Source organism: Tursiops truncatus, chromosome 3, assembly GCF_011762595.2.
Source record: "Tursiops truncatus isolate mTurTru1 chromosome 3, mTurTru1.mat.Y, whole genome shotgun sequence".
In the NCBI taxonomy this organism is placed as follows: Eukaryota; Metazoa; Chordata; class Mammalia; order Artiodactyla; family Delphinidae; genus Tursiops; species Tursiops truncatus.
In genome coordinates, this window is record NC_047036.1 from 31,488,821 (window position 1) to 31,506,735 (window position 17,915).

The following is a 17,915-nucleotide window of genomic DNA, read 5'->3' on the forward strand; positions in this document are numbered from 1 at the left end:
AAATCAGTTTAAGACATCTCTTGTTACTTCAACTTCATTGGTTCTTGCAGACTGAATAAGTACTTTTAATTCAATTCTGTTATTAGTCACTCCAGGGGAAGGGTAATGGATCAAATGTATAGGCCACTGAAAACCAGTTCTTACACAGGCCTTTTGTAATGAACTTGTTTGTACGCTAACATTTTAGTGTGATGTTGAATACCATACATGAAAAACATTACTCATACACCTCTATTTTGCTTTCCCCTAATAACTACATCACTCCTCTCCTTTCGATCCTTTCAAACTTCCTGGGGTTGACGGTGCTATACATTTTGGCTCAAGAACTCACCATCTGGGAAACTAGATATGCACTGAGGTCTCCATAAAGGGCAGACCACATGTATGAGCTCTTAAATAGTAACATGTGTTTCACAGTTAATTTAAAATTGGTCTACAGTTTCTTCATAATACATCAGTTGTTACCCTGGGTGAGCGTAGGCTACATAAGACTGAAGACTTAATTTCTCCCCTTATGAAATTCTATTTAAGATCACTTCATCCTTTAAAATTACTGAGGTTTTGCTGAATCAATGACTATATTTCCAAATTCAAAAACTTGATAATAAAATTTTGATATATTTCTAGGATTTCAAGAAATGTTTAGGTTATCCTCAGAGAAGAACAATTAAAAACCATACTTTAAGGGCCAGTACTTATTTAGTATGTGTTTTATAATGTTGGCTCCCCACTTGCTGATTATTTTATGGTAGCCTGTCTGGTAAATAGAATATAGATTTAAGAAAACTTACGGGAGATTATATCAATGGCATAGCAATATATTAAAATACTAAAAATTTAGTCAGAGCCCTATGTGATTGCTTCATAACCACTATAATTCTTACGATAGAACCAAAAGTATCAACAACAACAAAGCAGGAGCCGCTTCTCCTAAGTGCCTAAAACAGGAGGAAAAAAAAAAACCCAAAATAATGCCCAAATCTGTCAGTGTAAGTTGTAAGAAAATATATTTATTTTTTCCATGACAATACTATGATAAAATTGTTAAATACATGCATGTTTTAAAAACAAACATAGGTAACATCTTTAGAGTTAACAGCCAAGCATACTAGTTTAACATTTAAGGTGTCTTAGTAATAGGTTACTTATATTCTATGTTCTTGCTATTAACCATGTCTCCCAAAAGATATGGAAACTAAATTCTGAAATTCTACAGCAATATAAAATGTCCAAATTTTTCCTTCTAACAGCAACATAATCTCCAAATTTTCATAAGGTAGAAAACACTTCAGTTGTCGTCTCTGTAAGCGGAGTTGTTTTATTCCATATTAAACTCGGACTTTTGTGAATCAGACTGAGTATCACACAAATATACTGCAATCTATAGTTTGCTTCCTGCATATGCATATTTAAATGTTTCCTGATATGATTAAGCACGATTTTAGGTACAGAACATCACAACTGATCATTCAGATTAAAAAAAAGAAGTCTGTAGTGGTAACATTTCAAGAAATGAAAAATGAAACAGTTCTGGATTTGCAGTTTCTCCCTATCTTTCAGCTACATTTGCACACACCTGACCAAACAAAAATTAGTAAACAGTTACTAGTATTTATAAAAAACTGAAAATATTTAACATATAACATCCCCTTTAAAAAAAAAACTCTCATTCTATAAACAACCTTATAAAAGACAAAAACTTATATCTGTTCACAGTATGTGTATTTTGTAAACAGTAATTCACTATAATGCAATTTTGAAAGTAAAAAATGGTAACTTCCTAGCATTATAAGGGCCTCTGACTTGTGTCCAGCTAATGAAAAAGAAAGAAAGGTAACATACTCCTACTAGGAAAACTGAGTGTTCTAAAATGACTTTACCTTTGGACATACCTTAAGGTGGCACCATCTCAAATTTAGGATGTCTCTCTATCCAAGCCTATCTTCTTCAAGCAATTCTCAATTGAAATGTAAGAAAATGCCTTGCTCCTTTTGGAGAAAATAATTGGATAAAACAAATCCCAATCCCAGGGTATCATGTAATACCTATCCTTCCACAACAGTGAATGGAATAGGGTTTCTTTTTGTGCGCTGTATTCATAACGTATTCACATTTTTCTGAAACATTATGTTGGAAGGAAAAAATTAAAATTGAAGGATATATCACAAATAATGGGAAAAAGTATTGAAAATCAAACTGGGGACAGAGTATTTGAAAAAAAAATTATGAAAATCATTATTCAGTACTGTTTTCTACGATCAACTACAAAAATACTAATGTTAAGGTTAAACCTAACAGTTAACTTGTCCATGTTTTTAAATGAAAATTGCATTACCACCTAGAAATCTTCCGATCTTTTATAATATACCACCGGAATGCTGAGGAAAAATAGTTCAGAAATTGAAAGTTACCCATTTAAAATGGAGTAATTCTTAAGGGAAGTACATTTTAAATGTGTAAGGAAATTCAGTACATTTAGGTGAGCCGTTCAGTCAGGTATACAAAGTATTTTGGGCTTAAGTGCAGCATAAGGTCTATATTGTTAGTGTTTTTGTTTGTTTTAAAGTTCTGATTGGCTACTGCAAAGGCAATCTTAGAAGATATATGTAAGTGTAATAAAAAACAATTCCTTATCAATTAAACAGTCATTTTTTTCCCCCATTCACATCTCTCAGTTTTTAGGGTATTCAGTTATAGCAACCAAAAAGTAATATGTTATTACTGTTTTGTATTTGGTTAGTATTTAAGAGCTTTTGAATTTATTGTTTCTACGTTTCTTCAACTAGGCACTTGCACATAGGAAAAAAAATTCGGAGGGTTTCCCTCTCAAAAACATCACTTTTCATTTTCATAAAAATGTTGCATAGTTAGAATTTGTCTTGCACAGGTAAATTCTCTTGATAACATGGACATGTATAATCCAAAATATTAACATTCTTAATAGAGGAAGAAACAAATGCTACCCATGGTTAAAATTAATAGAGTCCTGTCATAACTCAGTATCATAATTATAAGGGTTTGGATATATTCAAATCACATCCCCTGAAATTTTACCATATACAATAAAGCCTGACATTTCAATGGAAAGAATGTTGTTCTTTAATCCATTATCAGCATTAAAAATAGCTCCTTTGTATTATAATTAACATGAATATGATCATGTAATAGTTAAGACAAAAGTACTAACTGAAAAGGAATAAAAATCTCACCACCCTATTGAAATAAGAGGTTTAAATATTAATAGCCCTGGTACATACTCCACGGAGGTATAAATAGACCAAATTCAAAACAAGCCATTAACAATGATATTCTAAGGTCATATCTAAAAGCTGCATTTCCAGTAAGTTTAGTCACAACTCATTTTCTTTTGTGAAAGATTTTCTTCTGGATATAAAAAATAAAGATGGGCACGGTACCATGAAATGTTGTTTCAGCAGGAAATACCAGTTTAAAATAATGCTTTGAAGAAAGAGTTTATCAGGAGAATGAGTGCTTATCCTAGTCAGTTAAGCTCACACACCAATGTGTTGGTGATTTACTAGAAACACCTGGTTGGTACAAACATGTCCCACGTTGTGTACCCATCAAGTAAAAAGATACTGTGAACACTTAGAATTAGGTTGGAATAAGAAAGATACCTAGTGATGCTTTTGCATGAGTCTTTCTCCAGTTTTCACTCAAACTGTGGAGTCACTTCTAGACTAGATTTGAATCTTCAAGCCAATGGTCTCAGATCTACACAAGCTACATCTTGACACATACCACCTTTCAGGAAAACTCTGTTGAATCTGCACATTCTGGGATGGAACTCAGTCAATAAAAAATTGACTGAACTTCCATTGATTAGCTAATGATTCTACATTTGACTTCTGAGATGCCCAATTTTATACTTTCAAAATAAGGATAAAAAGGCATTTTATAAAAGATATACAAATTTTAACACGGTTCAAAACAGAAAACAGTAAAAATTAAATAGAAAAAAAAAGTTTTATCTGGTTATGTGCCTGAGCAGTAGAAAACTTTGAGATAACATTTTCTGCATATTGACAGGTTAGGGAGTACTTTCATTTCAAGCTATCATAAAATTGATTCCAAATTCCTTTTGGAAGAAAATGTTCCCTAGTCTCCTTCACTAAACTACATCTAATTATTCAAATACAGAAAAGCCTGTCATGTTCTTTAAATATGGACGGTATGAAGACAATTAAGAAATTACAGGCCTAATTTCCAACAAGAATACAAGTTGCATGAAGGTTTAAGAATGTGACTTTTACCACAGTTTCCGAGAGGGCAAGAGGAGTAGGTGTTCTAAATGCAATCCTTCAGATCCATGAACCATGAAAGCAATGCTGGTATGGAAAATGAGGCTGAAACTTTTCCGTGAATGGCTGCCTCTGTGTCTAAGCTGCAGGAACAAAGCACCTCTATCACCTAAGCACATAAACACCCAATTCAACTATCCAGATCCTCGGGCCATAATGTCAAATCCAGGCTTCTCCAGGTTCAGCACACTGAAGACTTCAATCGTATATGGATGCTAATCCGTGCAATACATAATTTACAAGGTCTGTCTAATGTCAAAGCCTAGCTAAGTCTTCCAAGAATACTTCTATGTTAAATAGTGTTTATTTAAGATGGCCACTCGCAAGAGAAATGCAGTCAAAATGACCACCAGAATCTCCATTCCTCACAAGGGAAGCTTGATCTGAAACTGGCTGATAAGTTAACTGGCTTGTAGGAGATATGAAAATGTATCCTTTACACAGCACTGATCAAGACATAATGGGATATACTTCTGCTTCAGACATTTAGAATTTTCTAACCAATGACTGGGCTCTAGTTGGAAACTTTAGCAGGAAAGAGGGGTTTCCCAATTATTCTCCCAGTCAGGAAGCGCTGGAGGGAACACATCTAGCCTCCCCTTCTAAGCAGCCTTTAGTTAGCCCTCCCCCAGAGAGAGGAGCTAATGTGACTGGACAGAGAAAGGCCCTATTAGACCACCTGTCACCCGTGTGCATGGTCCTGGCACTGATAAACAGTGCACGTTTGCCAGGGTCTCCAGTGCCACAAGCAACCAGAGATACGTGACAGAGGGTGTTTTCTCTCTCCCCAGCTCCCTCCTCTCGCCCTGTCCCCATGTGCCCAGGTGGGGCAGGGGTTGGGAAGTAATCCCTTCCCATCTGTAGAGCAGGTCTAGCAATCCTCAATTCACCAGGAAAAGATAAGGAAAACTGTTTTGACCTCAGACCTAAACCACACTCTTCTAAGCATATCACAGGTTATAAGGAGCCTGCCCAGACTAACAGAGTGATACTCTGCTTCTCATTAACCCAGTGATCTGGCGTATGGATCTCCAGCGGCAGGGGAGAGGTAAGCTGCACTCTGAATCTTTTTCCTGCAGAAGAAGCTGTGAAGTCTTGGATGGAGTGATAGGACTCAAGAGCCCCGGTGATATTCACCATTAGCCAAACAAATGAGTCATAAAGTAGGTTAGATAGGGCTCTGGATACAGATGGTCACAGCTGAAACGCATATGCATTAATGGCAGAGATCAAACAATCTCTTCTGGTCTTTTCCCGTTACCTCAGGTTAGTGGAGTTTAGATCGGTAAACTTCTACCTTGGCCAACACTTATCCTAAAGAGAGGAGGTACACGATTGGTGAGTTTTGATGGGGAAAAAGGCATGAGCTGGGGGCAAGAGGGGTGTGGTAATGACAAGCTTCTGCAGGAAGAGAAGGCAGGCCCAGGTCTGAGTGTCTGGGTTGGAAGCAAAGGGAAGGAGCCCAACAGGAGAAATGAGAAGACAGAGCGAACTGTTTACAGGTGGCTCTGGTTTGATATAGTTTTCATTGTTGAAAATTTCTGTGAGCTATTATGTAGTTTTACTACACTATTTGTATACATAATTAATTGTATTTCACTCCACATGTTCACATATCAAGAAGCTCAGGAATTTAATTGAATCTTAGCAATTAAAATCAGGATTCATAAACAGAGTACCTAAACAGACTTTCTCCCTTGTCACCCTTATTGTGGCTTTTTTCCACAACATGGTTTTTTACAGCGATACATTATGGGCTAGAAAAAAATAACTGATCCACTATGTGCAAACACATTACAGAGCCTCAGATGATTAAAAAAAAAAAAAAAAAAAGGCATATCTTGACTTCTTTAGATCTTCCAAATTCTCAAGAACTTTGGCCTTAACTCAAAATACATAGACAGCCTGAGGGCAGGGAAAATATACACTTTTTAGGTTTTCAGTTTGCTTTTCCAAGAACCACATTCATTCTAGACATCACTTATGAAAACCAGTGGTGGGCAGAGGATGCTGTGAGGACACAACTCTGGACGACTCCCAGAGCAACTGCTGCACCTTTAATACGGGTATGCCCACGAATTCAAAGCCATCTTATGATATTCCACATAAAATAGCCCTTGAGTAACTGTCCCTATAAGAAGCATTATCTTTTTAGTTTTACATGTAAAAATCTGAGGACTGAATCACATAGTCTGGACTGATGACCCTTTAAGAGGGAGGAACTGCTAAGATGCACAGTGAGGAGGAACACCTGCTAGAAGGTGTCAGAGGTCGTCACTGCTTGGGCAACCGGGGCTCAAAGCGTGGTCTTCTCAGGAGGGACTGAGGCCAATCCGAACTATACAGACGGCTAATGCCGCCAGATATTGCTTAGTAGTCGTCTCAAATAGTAAGTCACTGGAATTACATGCTTATGAGGAATATTGAATTTGCTCTTATATTTATAAAGCTGACACTGTCACCAAAAAACAAAACAATGAATTTTTTTAAAAAACTTAAGATCTATAGCCCTAGAAATTTAGTTTTAAATATTAGGGCAACCTAATAAGGGAAGCTAGCATAAAAGCTAAAACTTAATGGAACGGTGTGAAAAATCTTCTAAAGCAAGAAAACATGATTCTGATTTGAGCTGGTCAGTGTCACGCTTGTTTTCCAAGTTTGTACCCCTGAGAAAACTGTTTGGTAACCATTATACAGTAGGCACAGAAATCAACATACTTTATCAAACAAAACACTAAACAGGTGTTGCTGTTGATACATTAAAAATTATATTAGTTTTCTTAAATGCTGTGGATAGAGAATAATGTTAAAAGTTTTAAAATCTGTGCTTGTTTTTCATCTAGAATGGAGCAAATGTCAGGCAAATAAACTTCATCTGTTACTCTGACATTTTTCTCCCTTGCCTGCAAATCTGCTTATATTTCCATAAGGTATATGCATGAGAAAACCTGATGAACAACAGAACAGAATACAGTTGCTGTGGGATTTGTTTTGCACGTATGGACCAGGCAGTATCCGTTATTGAAATGCTTCCTAAAGGTAAAGCAACGTGAGAATTCTTTGGCTCGAATCACAAATAGCTCCAAACTGTGAGTTGTGTGGACTGAATTTCTGAGTTACTGTGTTTTGGCTTTGAGACCACATCAGAAGCACATTAACACTTTCAGTGTAACTTGCATGAGTGAAGTCCACCTCGCTTAGCAACACTTCACAGGATCCCTCCAAGGCGCCCAGTGCTGACCTGGCAACAGGAGCTCATTGAGATGGTAGACTGAAGTGACAGGGAGACACTGTTAATCGTTCGGTTTGTTCTGAAAAAAGTTTGTGAAGGACCAGCCTCCTCCATTAGATTTAGGAGAATCTTCATCTTTAGGAGGAATCAAAAATTGTCGGGAGTTAATGGAGCATGGACTTCCAAAAGAGACAATTTCACTGTTGCTGTCTGTGGACCTAGGTGAGTCTGGAGATACTAAGTTCCAAGTATTTACATTTGCCTGAGGTCTGTAACCTGCAGTTTTGTCTAAATCATCATCTGCAGCCAGATCTTCTACAGTAGAAGTAACGAGGAGGTGCATTTGTGGCTTATAGCCTGTCCCCCCTACAGGGTCGTTTTTGGGTTCTTCCTCTGGTTTTGCCTGAGGCTGGTACATGGACTGAATGTCAATGTAAATGACTTGTGAGGCCCCTCCGGCTTCATCCGCTCCTGGGTTCACTATCTCTTCCTCAATGACCGGTGGACAATAGGATACAACCACATGGTTTTCCGGTTGCACATCAGTGTTATCTTCTGGACGCTCAGCTACTGGAGAAATTATTTCTGTATCTTCTATTTTAGGAACTGTTGATCGAGTTTCCAGAACCTCGACATTATTTGGGGTACAAGGATTCATTTCCAATGTTTTAAGAGCGCTGTTTCCCTAGAAGTAAGTTTTAAAACAGGGATTAGAATGCCACGAAACGCTGCTGCAATGCCTCTCCTACAAAAAGCAGCATTATTTTATATTGTTTTTCACAGCTGCTCATAAAAATGTGTCTCTACTATTCTGTAGTGCATACTAGAGCAAAGCTACTTTCTTTTCTACATATCAGTATTTTCCTTGGTCTTAATAGTAGTGAAAAAAAGACCATGTACAAACAATTTAAAACTAATAATTTTAGAAGTTCAGCAGATGTTCAAGCACTGCTATTTTCTCAATACATTTTACTCTGGATGACACTGACATGTTAAAAACTCTTCACAAAAAACTAAAAAAGGGAAGTCAGTACTTCAAAGGTAAACGTAAGAAAATAAAGGATTACCTCACAGACACTCTTTTGAAACTGTAAAGCTTTACAATTTTCTGGATTTGGAATATCAGGGTAGAAGGTTTCTTTAATCCTTTAAATAAAGATGATTAAGTACATTTAATAATAAGATTATCAATTAGACAATAAATAAGTTAATAAGTTATCAGGCTTATTTTGACGTTTCATATGAATACTCTGATGAATATCTGAGATCAAAATGGAAGATCATTTTCAGCGTGATCAGTCACTAGAGCTTTCAATATAATGCACTGAGAGGTTCCTATCTGAGAAGCAGAAACAGTACTTCTATTCCTAGAACTACAGTACCTTATGTATCTTATGGAAATGGAAAGCGAAGAATTAAAATGGTGATTGTGCTATCAAGTCAAAAGTCAAATACGAGCATTACTCATGGCCGAAATATTCATACTGCAGACTGGATTCAGCACAGTCAACTACTTGGGAACATGTTTGCATTAGGTAGTTCTCTACTGCTCAAAACAGGCTCTGGATTATCAGAAAAAGGAAGGCTATTAATCTTGAGCAAAAACTAAACACAAACAAAAACGAAATTTGCTTAGTGCCCTATCATATTTATAGCTGTTAAAAAACCACTATTATTTGAAATTCCTGCAGGAAAAAGAAATGTTGTTAATGTAAGTCCGAAATGCTCTAACTTCTAAACTATCTCCTAACTTTATCTTTTTTTTTGTATTGAAATCATTTTTAAAATGTGATTTTGGGTAACGAGAATATGGCTACCAAACAGGGTATTCTACGGTTCTAAACTGTTACTATTTTGATTTATAAGCCAGGACTGCTAGAGTACATTCTCTTCTTTATCATGAATGATGGCCTTTTTAAGGCCAGTGAGGACAGTCTATGCATGAACATAGCCAGGTGCCACAAGCCCAGCCCAGGACAGCTCCTGCTGGCTGACCACGAGGCACTCTCTCCCGAGCCCCGCGCTTACCCTACCTCACTTCACTCAGCTCACACCACTCCCTTCGCTGCTGCACCCAGACACACACTTCTCACTTTCTCCAGGAGATCAAGCTCTTTCCAGTTTCTGGGCCCTCACAGAATCTATTCTCTCTGCCTGGCACATTCTCTCCCTCTCCTTCCCCTTTGGGACCCTGCTGCAGTGGAACGTCCACAGGGAAGCCTGACCACCTCCTGCGACGTGATTCCCCACTATTCTCCTCATGCCGCCCGTGTCCTTCCTAGCACCGACTCACAATCTGTACCCATATATTTATTAAATGTTTATGGGTTTCACGTCCACCCTCCCCACTATCCTATAATTCTAATGACCATTCTTATTTTAGTTCACCACTATGTCCCCCTTTCACATGGGAGGGGTCATTCTTATTTGTTGAATAAATGACCAGATTTTCTAAATAGGTCACCAGGACAAGTGATACCTCAATCATTAAACTACATTTAATCTTGCATATAGCTATTGACCTATTTATGCCTATAAATATTTTTTTAGTACAACTGCTATTACTTTAATTAGTAAATATAGTAGGGAAAAATTTATACTTTTACTTTGTTAATTTTAAAACCTTTAAATAATGTGCCATGTTCTTGCCTAATGTTAATTCCAATATTAATTCTGACCAATACAAATATTTTTTACTACCTTGTTTCCACCAAAAAGTTGTACTTATTTTTTAACACATAAACTAAATAATCATGCCCTTAAGAACAAAACAGCAAGGGTAAATCATTACCATTCTCGTTTCCGATAGCAAAGGATACTCGTTACCACTCCGACAATGACAGCCACTGCCACTGGGATGAGAATGGCGATAATCAATGCCACAGCTGAAAAGAGAATATTGTAGATATTAAAATCAACATTTTTAGTATGAACTAGAGAATAAATTCGCATTATAAGATATTTAAGTCAGTAGATTATTTGAAGAAAAAATCCAAACTGCTCCAGGAAACTGAAAAACTATTAAAATATAACCTTAAAAAGTATTGTAATAATTTTTATACTAACACTTAAATTCTTCAGAGCAGTGTTTCTCTACCTTGGCACTACTGACATTTTAGGGCAGATACTTCTTTCTTGTGTGCTTTGCAGGGAGGAGGCTGTCACATGCATTGTAGGAAGTTTAACAGCATCCTTGGGCTTCTAGTGACCAGATACCAGTAGCACCAACCAAACATGTCACCAGACACTGCCAACTGTCCCCTAGGAGGCACAATCACCCCCAGCTGAGAACCATCTCCACATGGTCCTTTATTTAAGGGCATGTATGAACTCCAGCCCAGGGCTAGAGAATAAGCCCGTGATCAAATGAAAGTTCTTCGCTGTTGACAAGCTAGTCAAGTCCATCACTCTTCTCTACTTTACATCTCAAATTTATGAGTGTTGTGCTTTATGCTTTTTTTTAAGGCTATTTCTTACACTCTTCCCTGGATATGCCAAAAATCACAGAATATCTCGGGTAAAAAAATTTTAAATCAGTTGACCGTTATATAAGTTCAACATGAATTTAGAACTCTAGACTTCAGAGGTACCCTTAATTCATTAATTTCTTAAGTATGCATTAGGCAATAACTGGTAAGAATAAATATGAAGTCATCTCATGGCCTTTCAGTACTGCCCTCCACCCACTATAAAAGTATAACAAAATATGAAATTTTAAAAAGGGGCATTCCTATATAAACAAAAATCACTGGAAACACAATGCACTTAAGTTTGGAAAGCAACTCGATGACAACATTTAACTCACAATTTTCCTTTGTCACCACAAACATGCTCTTCTCTGGCCCCATTCCTCCATCGGTATAGGCTCGCAAGACCAGATGGTAACTTGTTTTACCTTGAAGATCAGCAATTCTCAGTGTCTTCTGGGATATGTCGGTAATATTCTTAACCTTTATGTCAGAACGACCTATTTTCAAAGTGAAGAAGATTATTACTGATCTCTATACCATTTTAATCACATGGTTACTCAAACCTGTCACATTCACATCCTTTTTAAATGAGTCTGAATGCTGGTCGCCTCCAGGGCCAAGGCCCGTGGAGCCAGCCAGAGCCATGTTCAAGTTCTACCTCTGCCAGGTAGTAGCTATGTTATCTGTACCTATTATTTAAACGCCTCTGAACCTGAGTTTCTCTAACTATGAAATAGAATATCATGACTTAGCTCTCAGGGCTCTGTGAAGTTTTCGTGCATATTCTCTAGAATAATACCTGGCCTATAGCAGGCAATCAATAAAAGTCTCTTTTTTTCTTTTACTAAGAGCATGAAAACCCACCACAACCAAAACCCACTGGGGCAGGGACACTGCCACTCGGGCTGATCATGCCTGTGAGTAAAGTGAGAAACTCAAGGAAGCAAGATCATAAATCAACAGACATCGCTCCAAACCATGCAGGAAACGAGGCAGTGCATCTGAGTTCTCAAATGAGAGATTAGAGAGGACGCCCTTGAACCATTTTGAAAGGAAATGTGGAGAATTGTTTAAATTGTTAAATTATTTTTAAAATTTTAACCAAAAAAATGCAGTTTAATAGCTTAAAACTATATCATACTATATGGCTAAAAACAAAAGTAGCAGTTCCCTGCCAGCATCTTTCCCCACCACGAACAATCACTTCAAAATCAAGTTGCCCGTCTCTTTGAGTACTGACTTCCATATTTTGAAATAAACTTAAATTGGCAGTGCTCGATTTTTAAATATTAGACATTAGCTCTAACACACAACCACTACCCATTCTCTCCTCGAGCCCACATCATTCATAGAGAAACATCAAAAAATTTGGTAACTTCAGTGTTCACATTGTAATGATCATATAAATACAAATTACTACTAAGACAAAATGCTTGGTATGATCATGTTTCCTTTCTTATTTTTCTGTTGTTATAACTGCTTTTCTTCCTTATTTGCTTAATGTACCAATTACTGATTCGTCCAACACCCTCCAATGAATATTCCATACAAGTTTCCATGTGGTCCAAAACAACAACATCCCAGGGCTGCTGCTTCCCCCAGCTGCTGCCCACTCCCCCCAGGCTGCTTCCTGGGGCATCTGCTCTGGACTGGAAGTCTTCTAGGTGCTCTCATCCTAGAACTCCCTGCCCCACTATTTCCTCGTATTGACACACACTCTTCTAGGAGCTTCTGGAGAAGGGATACATGGGGGAAGTAATATGTGCAGCCTTCCATGTCTAAAGATGTCTTCATTCTCCGCTCATAGATAGTAGTACAGATACTACTATATCTGTAGATAGATTGGCTGAGTACAGAATTTTAGGCTGAAAATAATTTTCACTCAGTACTTTGAAGATGTAGCTGTGATATCTTCTAGTATCTGGTACATTGTTGAGAGGCCTGCTACCATTCTTATTCTTGATCCTTGCACAAGAGATGCTTTTCTGATTGTTTCTAGGATTTTTTCTCTATATATCAGGTGCTCTGAAAATTCATGGTGACGTACTTCAGCATAGATCTTTTTCTCTATTTATTTTACTGTGTGTTTAATGGCACCTTTTACTGTATACACTGAGGTCTTTCAGTTTGGGGACATTTTTTTCTTGTGCTATTACTTTGATAATTTCCCTCTCTCCATTCCACTCTTCTCTCTAACAGAACTCTTATAAAGGAGGACAGTGCAGGTCTTTGACTCAAACTCCAACTTTCTAATCTTTTACCTCCAAGTCTTCTCCTTTGCCTTTGTCTCATTTTCAGAAGAATTTCCCCATTTTTCATTTAATTTCTCCACTTGTATTTAATTCCTTAAAAATTTCTTTGATCATATTTTTAATTCTGAGGAATTCTTAACTGTCTTCTGTTTGTTCCTTTTTATAACATCATGTCTTTTCAATGAATACAGTATACGTCAACTATCCAAGGATAGTTTTGTTTTAAATTTCTCTGTTTTCCCACATTGCACCCATTTCCTCTGGTTTCTCCTGGTGTCTGTCTTTCAGGTTAGGAGCTTTCTCAATCATCTTGTTATCCCTGGCTGCTCGTCATGTTCGCGAGTGAGGCACTAAAAGGCTCATGGAAGCCTGGTGTACACAGGTGGGGTTTACTGGGGGGTGGGCTTCACTTATATCATGGATGAGGATGACCAGGTGGGTTCCTGGCTTTTCATTGGGATAATCCCCCAAATATCAGCACCTTTTATGTCTTTCCTCAGGAACCACTTACTCTAATCCTCTCATCTCCTGCCCAGAAAACGCCTAGCTGAAGATGTCCTATGAAGCAGGTGGGAAGGAGGAAGAGGGACAGTCACAGGGTTTGCTACAGTGTCCCTTGTCTGGAAGCTCTCTGGTCCAGAATAAACCTCTTGTTCTCATGCAGGGAAGAGAGCACTCACATGAGCTACATGAAGCTGGTGTAGGACTTGGGGGTTCTAACTGCTCCTTACAGACTTACAATCAACTCCCGCTGTTCAGCCCAGATTCATCCTAACCATTGGCCTCCACTTCTGGCACTGCAGGATGAACCAAATTACTTCTCACTGATGCCCAACGGTCCACGTAGACTGCCCCGCCCTCCACTCCTCTAGGTCACTCGGCCCACTTCCACACCCAGCGTTTCCATACCCTCTTTTGTGCCTCTCCAGTTCTCTGTGTCTTTGTGGCTTTATGCATTGTTGTTCTTTTTTCTCTATTTTGCTCTAACTTTTAGTGACCAATCCACCCTAAGTAGAAGTCTACAAGTTAGAATTTGAACTGGTTTGAGTGTAAAATTTCTGAGCACCTGAGGGAAATAACACTAGAGTCTGGATGTTTGCAGAATCTGATATTTAGGGTTTCCCTCAACTTTGAAGGTTAGTGGTCTGTGGGAGGCTCATGTTTACGCAGCTGCTCTCGGGACGTGACTAAGCTAATGCCCAGTTGGTCAGCATCTCCTTGTGGCGTTGTTGTTCTCTATTTGTCAGGCATTAAATATTATAATTAAAATGGTTTCTTTCCAAGGAAAGGTCATTAAGGAAAATAAAAGCTTTCAAATTGAAGAGATGATACGCTTGTGTTGTTCAGCCATGAATAAAAATCATCCGGCTTCCAACAGAAATGTAATTTAGGGTTTAAAGCGCAAGGTCTGCACAAACATTTCTGTATTTGTAAATCTGAGGCTTCTCAAAGGTCTGTGGACATACACTTACCACTTGTCAAGGACTAACTGTACTTTTTAAGATTTAATAGATACACACATCCCCAATCAAATCAATTAAGTTTCGTAGCTCATTAAGGTCGTGGCTAACTGTGTGGATGGCTCTTTGTCAGATAAAAGGAGACTCTGAAGCCATTCTTTAGGTTCCTGAGTTCTCTCCTCCATTAGTATAAGTACAGGAAGACCTCTTTTTTTTTTTTTTTGGCGGTACGCGGGCTTCTCACTGTTGTGGCCTCTCCCGTTGCGGAGCACAGGCTCTGAACGCGCAGGCTCAGCGGCCATGGTTCACGGGCCCAGCCGCTCCGCGGCATGTGGGATCTTCCCGGACCGGGGTACGAACCCGTGTCCCCCGCATCGGCAGGCGGACTCTCAACCACTGCGCCACCAGGGAAGCCCAGACCTTTTTTTTTTTAAAGTAACCTTCATAAGATGCTATGTTATGGATCATGCAAGATTAGAGAGATGCTCTCTGTCCTGTGGGGCTCACAATCAAAGGCCTCAGAATAAATGATATCTGAAAGACTACATGCCATTGATCACATAATAAAATCTTAAAAATCTCATATTCATCAAATGACTGCATTTTCCCTTCCTTATTTTTCAGAGCATTCTGGAAGTCTGAATAAACTACTCAGTAGCTTCTTTACTTCTTTTTTTTCTTTCCTCTTTTTTTTTTTTTGTAGTTAATAAAGAACTTCTAAGAAACAGTATACTTATTCTAGTAATTTACTTACCCGATTCCAAAACCCTCATCTTAGATGTGTCTCTCTCTCCTTTTTCAAAGTAAAATAAATACCCTCTTAAAAAGCCTCTAAGCTCTTCCACAGGAATTTCTTCCCATTTCACTAATATCGAATCTGCAGACGTATCCTCAACAGTAAAATTTGGTGCAACAACTGGAGCTGTAAAAGGAAAAAAGTCAACAGCTAAAGGAGGGTTTACTAATACAGAGCAAGACATTAAGGTTTAATGAGATTTCTAGCCTCAAAAATAGCCAAACTTGTAATCAGAACTTTATTTAATCATAAACTTTCACAGATATTATCACAAGCACTTTTGCTGTGAAGATACAAAGGCAGAACTTTCACACATAAACATATCTAGGGAGGTAACCTACGCAAAATCTTTAAATGGCTACTGGAATAGGCTTTACTCACATTTCCCCTCTTTACTGATAGTCTTGAATACGTTAATAGTCTTAAAACTTTGTAAAAGTGTAAATTAAGTATTTTTGATGTCCAAATTAAGATTTAATTTTCTTAATGACAACAGTAAAATTATGAAACATAAACATTAAACAAATGAAAAATAAGTAATTATAAATAATTTTACAGTTATCATACAAATTATTTTTCTTCCTTGTACTAATAAACATCTCAATTCAACCTGTTTTTAGAATTCAATCTGAAAACTGATGTTGTTTTATAATTTCTCATATTACCTTGAACTCTAAGAAAACGTACCCATTTAACTTACCCAGTTCCTCTACATATCCAATTATAGAACGTAGTAATTGATATCCTTGATTTCTGCACACGTACACGAAAAAATTATATCTTACACCGGGTCGAAACTGATCTGTAAGATGAACACAACCAGTAAACGTTCCTAAGTACATATTACTATGAATATCTATTTTAGAAATATCAAATTTATAATAATTCACTTTGAAATTTCCAAAACTAATTTTAAAAAGGTTACAGAAAATCCACATTTTCAAAATTGGTAAATATTCAGAGTGAAAACTGACTCAATAAAAATTAAACTCACTTCTGTTGTAATGAAAAGTTTAGTATTATAACATGACATCACCTCGAAGGGAAAAAATGGTAATCAAGGCTTTCATTTTGTTCCTTCAAATTAAGCAATGACAACTTCTTCCCAGATTTGGTCTAGGGTCAGTTTTCTAACCAATCCCAGGCCCATGTCATGCCTCTGAAAAAGCCCTTCCCTAACTAGTGTTATTTGTGGGTTGGAAAGAACCCACTGCTCTTTGCTTGTTCCAAGAAGCAGATACTAAAATGTCCACTCTAGTTGGACACTTCAGTGTTAAAGGAAATGGGCCATAGAGTCTATTCCTCTTTACAGCATCAGCATTTAGTGCCCTTGACTTAACTCCACAAGACATACAAGAGAAGCACCTTAACTTCGATCCAAGTTAATCACTTTTAAATGCCTCCTCGATACAATGCAACGTGTAAAGTGTTAGGACCACAGAGGTGGATGTATAACAAGGCCCCTGGCCTGGAGCAGTTGGCAGAGAGGTGGCAGGACAGATGAGGAGGGGTAACCGTAAGACCCTGTGTTAGACTAGAGGGATCTATCACAGAGCCTGTGGCCCCTTCAATGAGGGACCAAGTGAGCCTAAGAAGATCAGAAAAAGCCACCAGGAAGTGATGTTTGAACAGAGCCTTGAAGGGTACTTAGTAGCTCACCTGCAGTGATCAAGGAAAAAGACACTGCCTGGGGGGAAAATGGCAGCCTATGCGATTGCATTTAATTTGTGGAATACAATTATTCTAGTGTGGTTAAAGCACTTGCTCTCGGATTCAGAACACCAGTGGTCTTCAGGCTCAAAAGTTACCTCTAAAATCACTCTGCAACTTTTGCTGGGGGGGACAAGTATACTTGAGGTTCTGATTTTATACCACATGTATGTTAGTAAACCTGTACCTAGTTTTATCTTATGATTATGCATACCAAAATTCTACAGGGTTCTTCCGTCTGAAAAAGAAAAAGAGCCTGAGGGGTTAGAGCATCAGGAATGTGTTTTGAGATCATAAAAGAGAGAGGATAGTTGAAAGAGTGGGTGACTGAATAAGAAAGGAACAGGAAACGTGCAGGTTTTGTCCACACCCTGTCCTAGCAGCAACAAATAAAAGACAAAATCCCCAGCCACTTAAAGCTCTGAATTGCTTTCAAGTTAAATCCTGGTGTGATCACATACTAGTTTTGTGACCTTGGGCAAGTTACCCAACTTCTCGGAGCCTTTGTCTTCTGAGCCACTACAGGGCCTTTGTTCACCTGCCTCAGCATCAAAAGTCCTCCTTTTCATCCTACAGGTCTCAGCTTAAACTCACAACCCAGATATTCCATCTAAAGGGACGCCTCTTCACATCACTCCACCCTGCCCCAGTCCATTCTGATTATTCTCAAGTC

The 17,915-nt window shown here is 38.0% G+C and overlaps 1 protein-coding gene across 6 annotated transcripts in view; it reads right to left on the reverse strand.

The window, feature by feature from the left end:
* Positions 1 to 990: 990 nt before the first annotated feature.
* The window catches only part of LIFR (LIF receptor subunit alpha), an 84,728-nt gene continuing 67,803 nt past the window's right edge, over positions 991 to 17,915 (reverse strand). For all 6 annotated transcript variants that reach the window (XM_019930124.3, XM_073802072.1, XM_073802073.1 and 3 more), the window contains 6 exons: positions 16,233 to 16,334; positions 15,491 to 15,658; positions 11,360 to 11,521; positions 10,346 to 10,439; positions 8,622 to 8,700; positions 991 to 8,239 (listed from right to left, as the gene is read on the reverse strand). In XM_019930124.3, the coding sequence (XP_019785683.2) occupies positions 7,616 to 8,239; positions 8,622 to 8,700; positions 10,346 to 10,439; positions 11,360 to 11,521; positions 15,491 to 15,658; positions 16,233 to 16,334 (1,229 nt within the window). In that variant the 3' untranslated portion in view covers positions 991 to 7,615. The remainder of the gene's footprint in view (positions 8,240 to 8,621; positions 8,701 to 10,345; positions 10,440 to 11,359; positions 11,522 to 15,490; positions 15,659 to 16,232; positions 16,335 to 17,915) is intronic.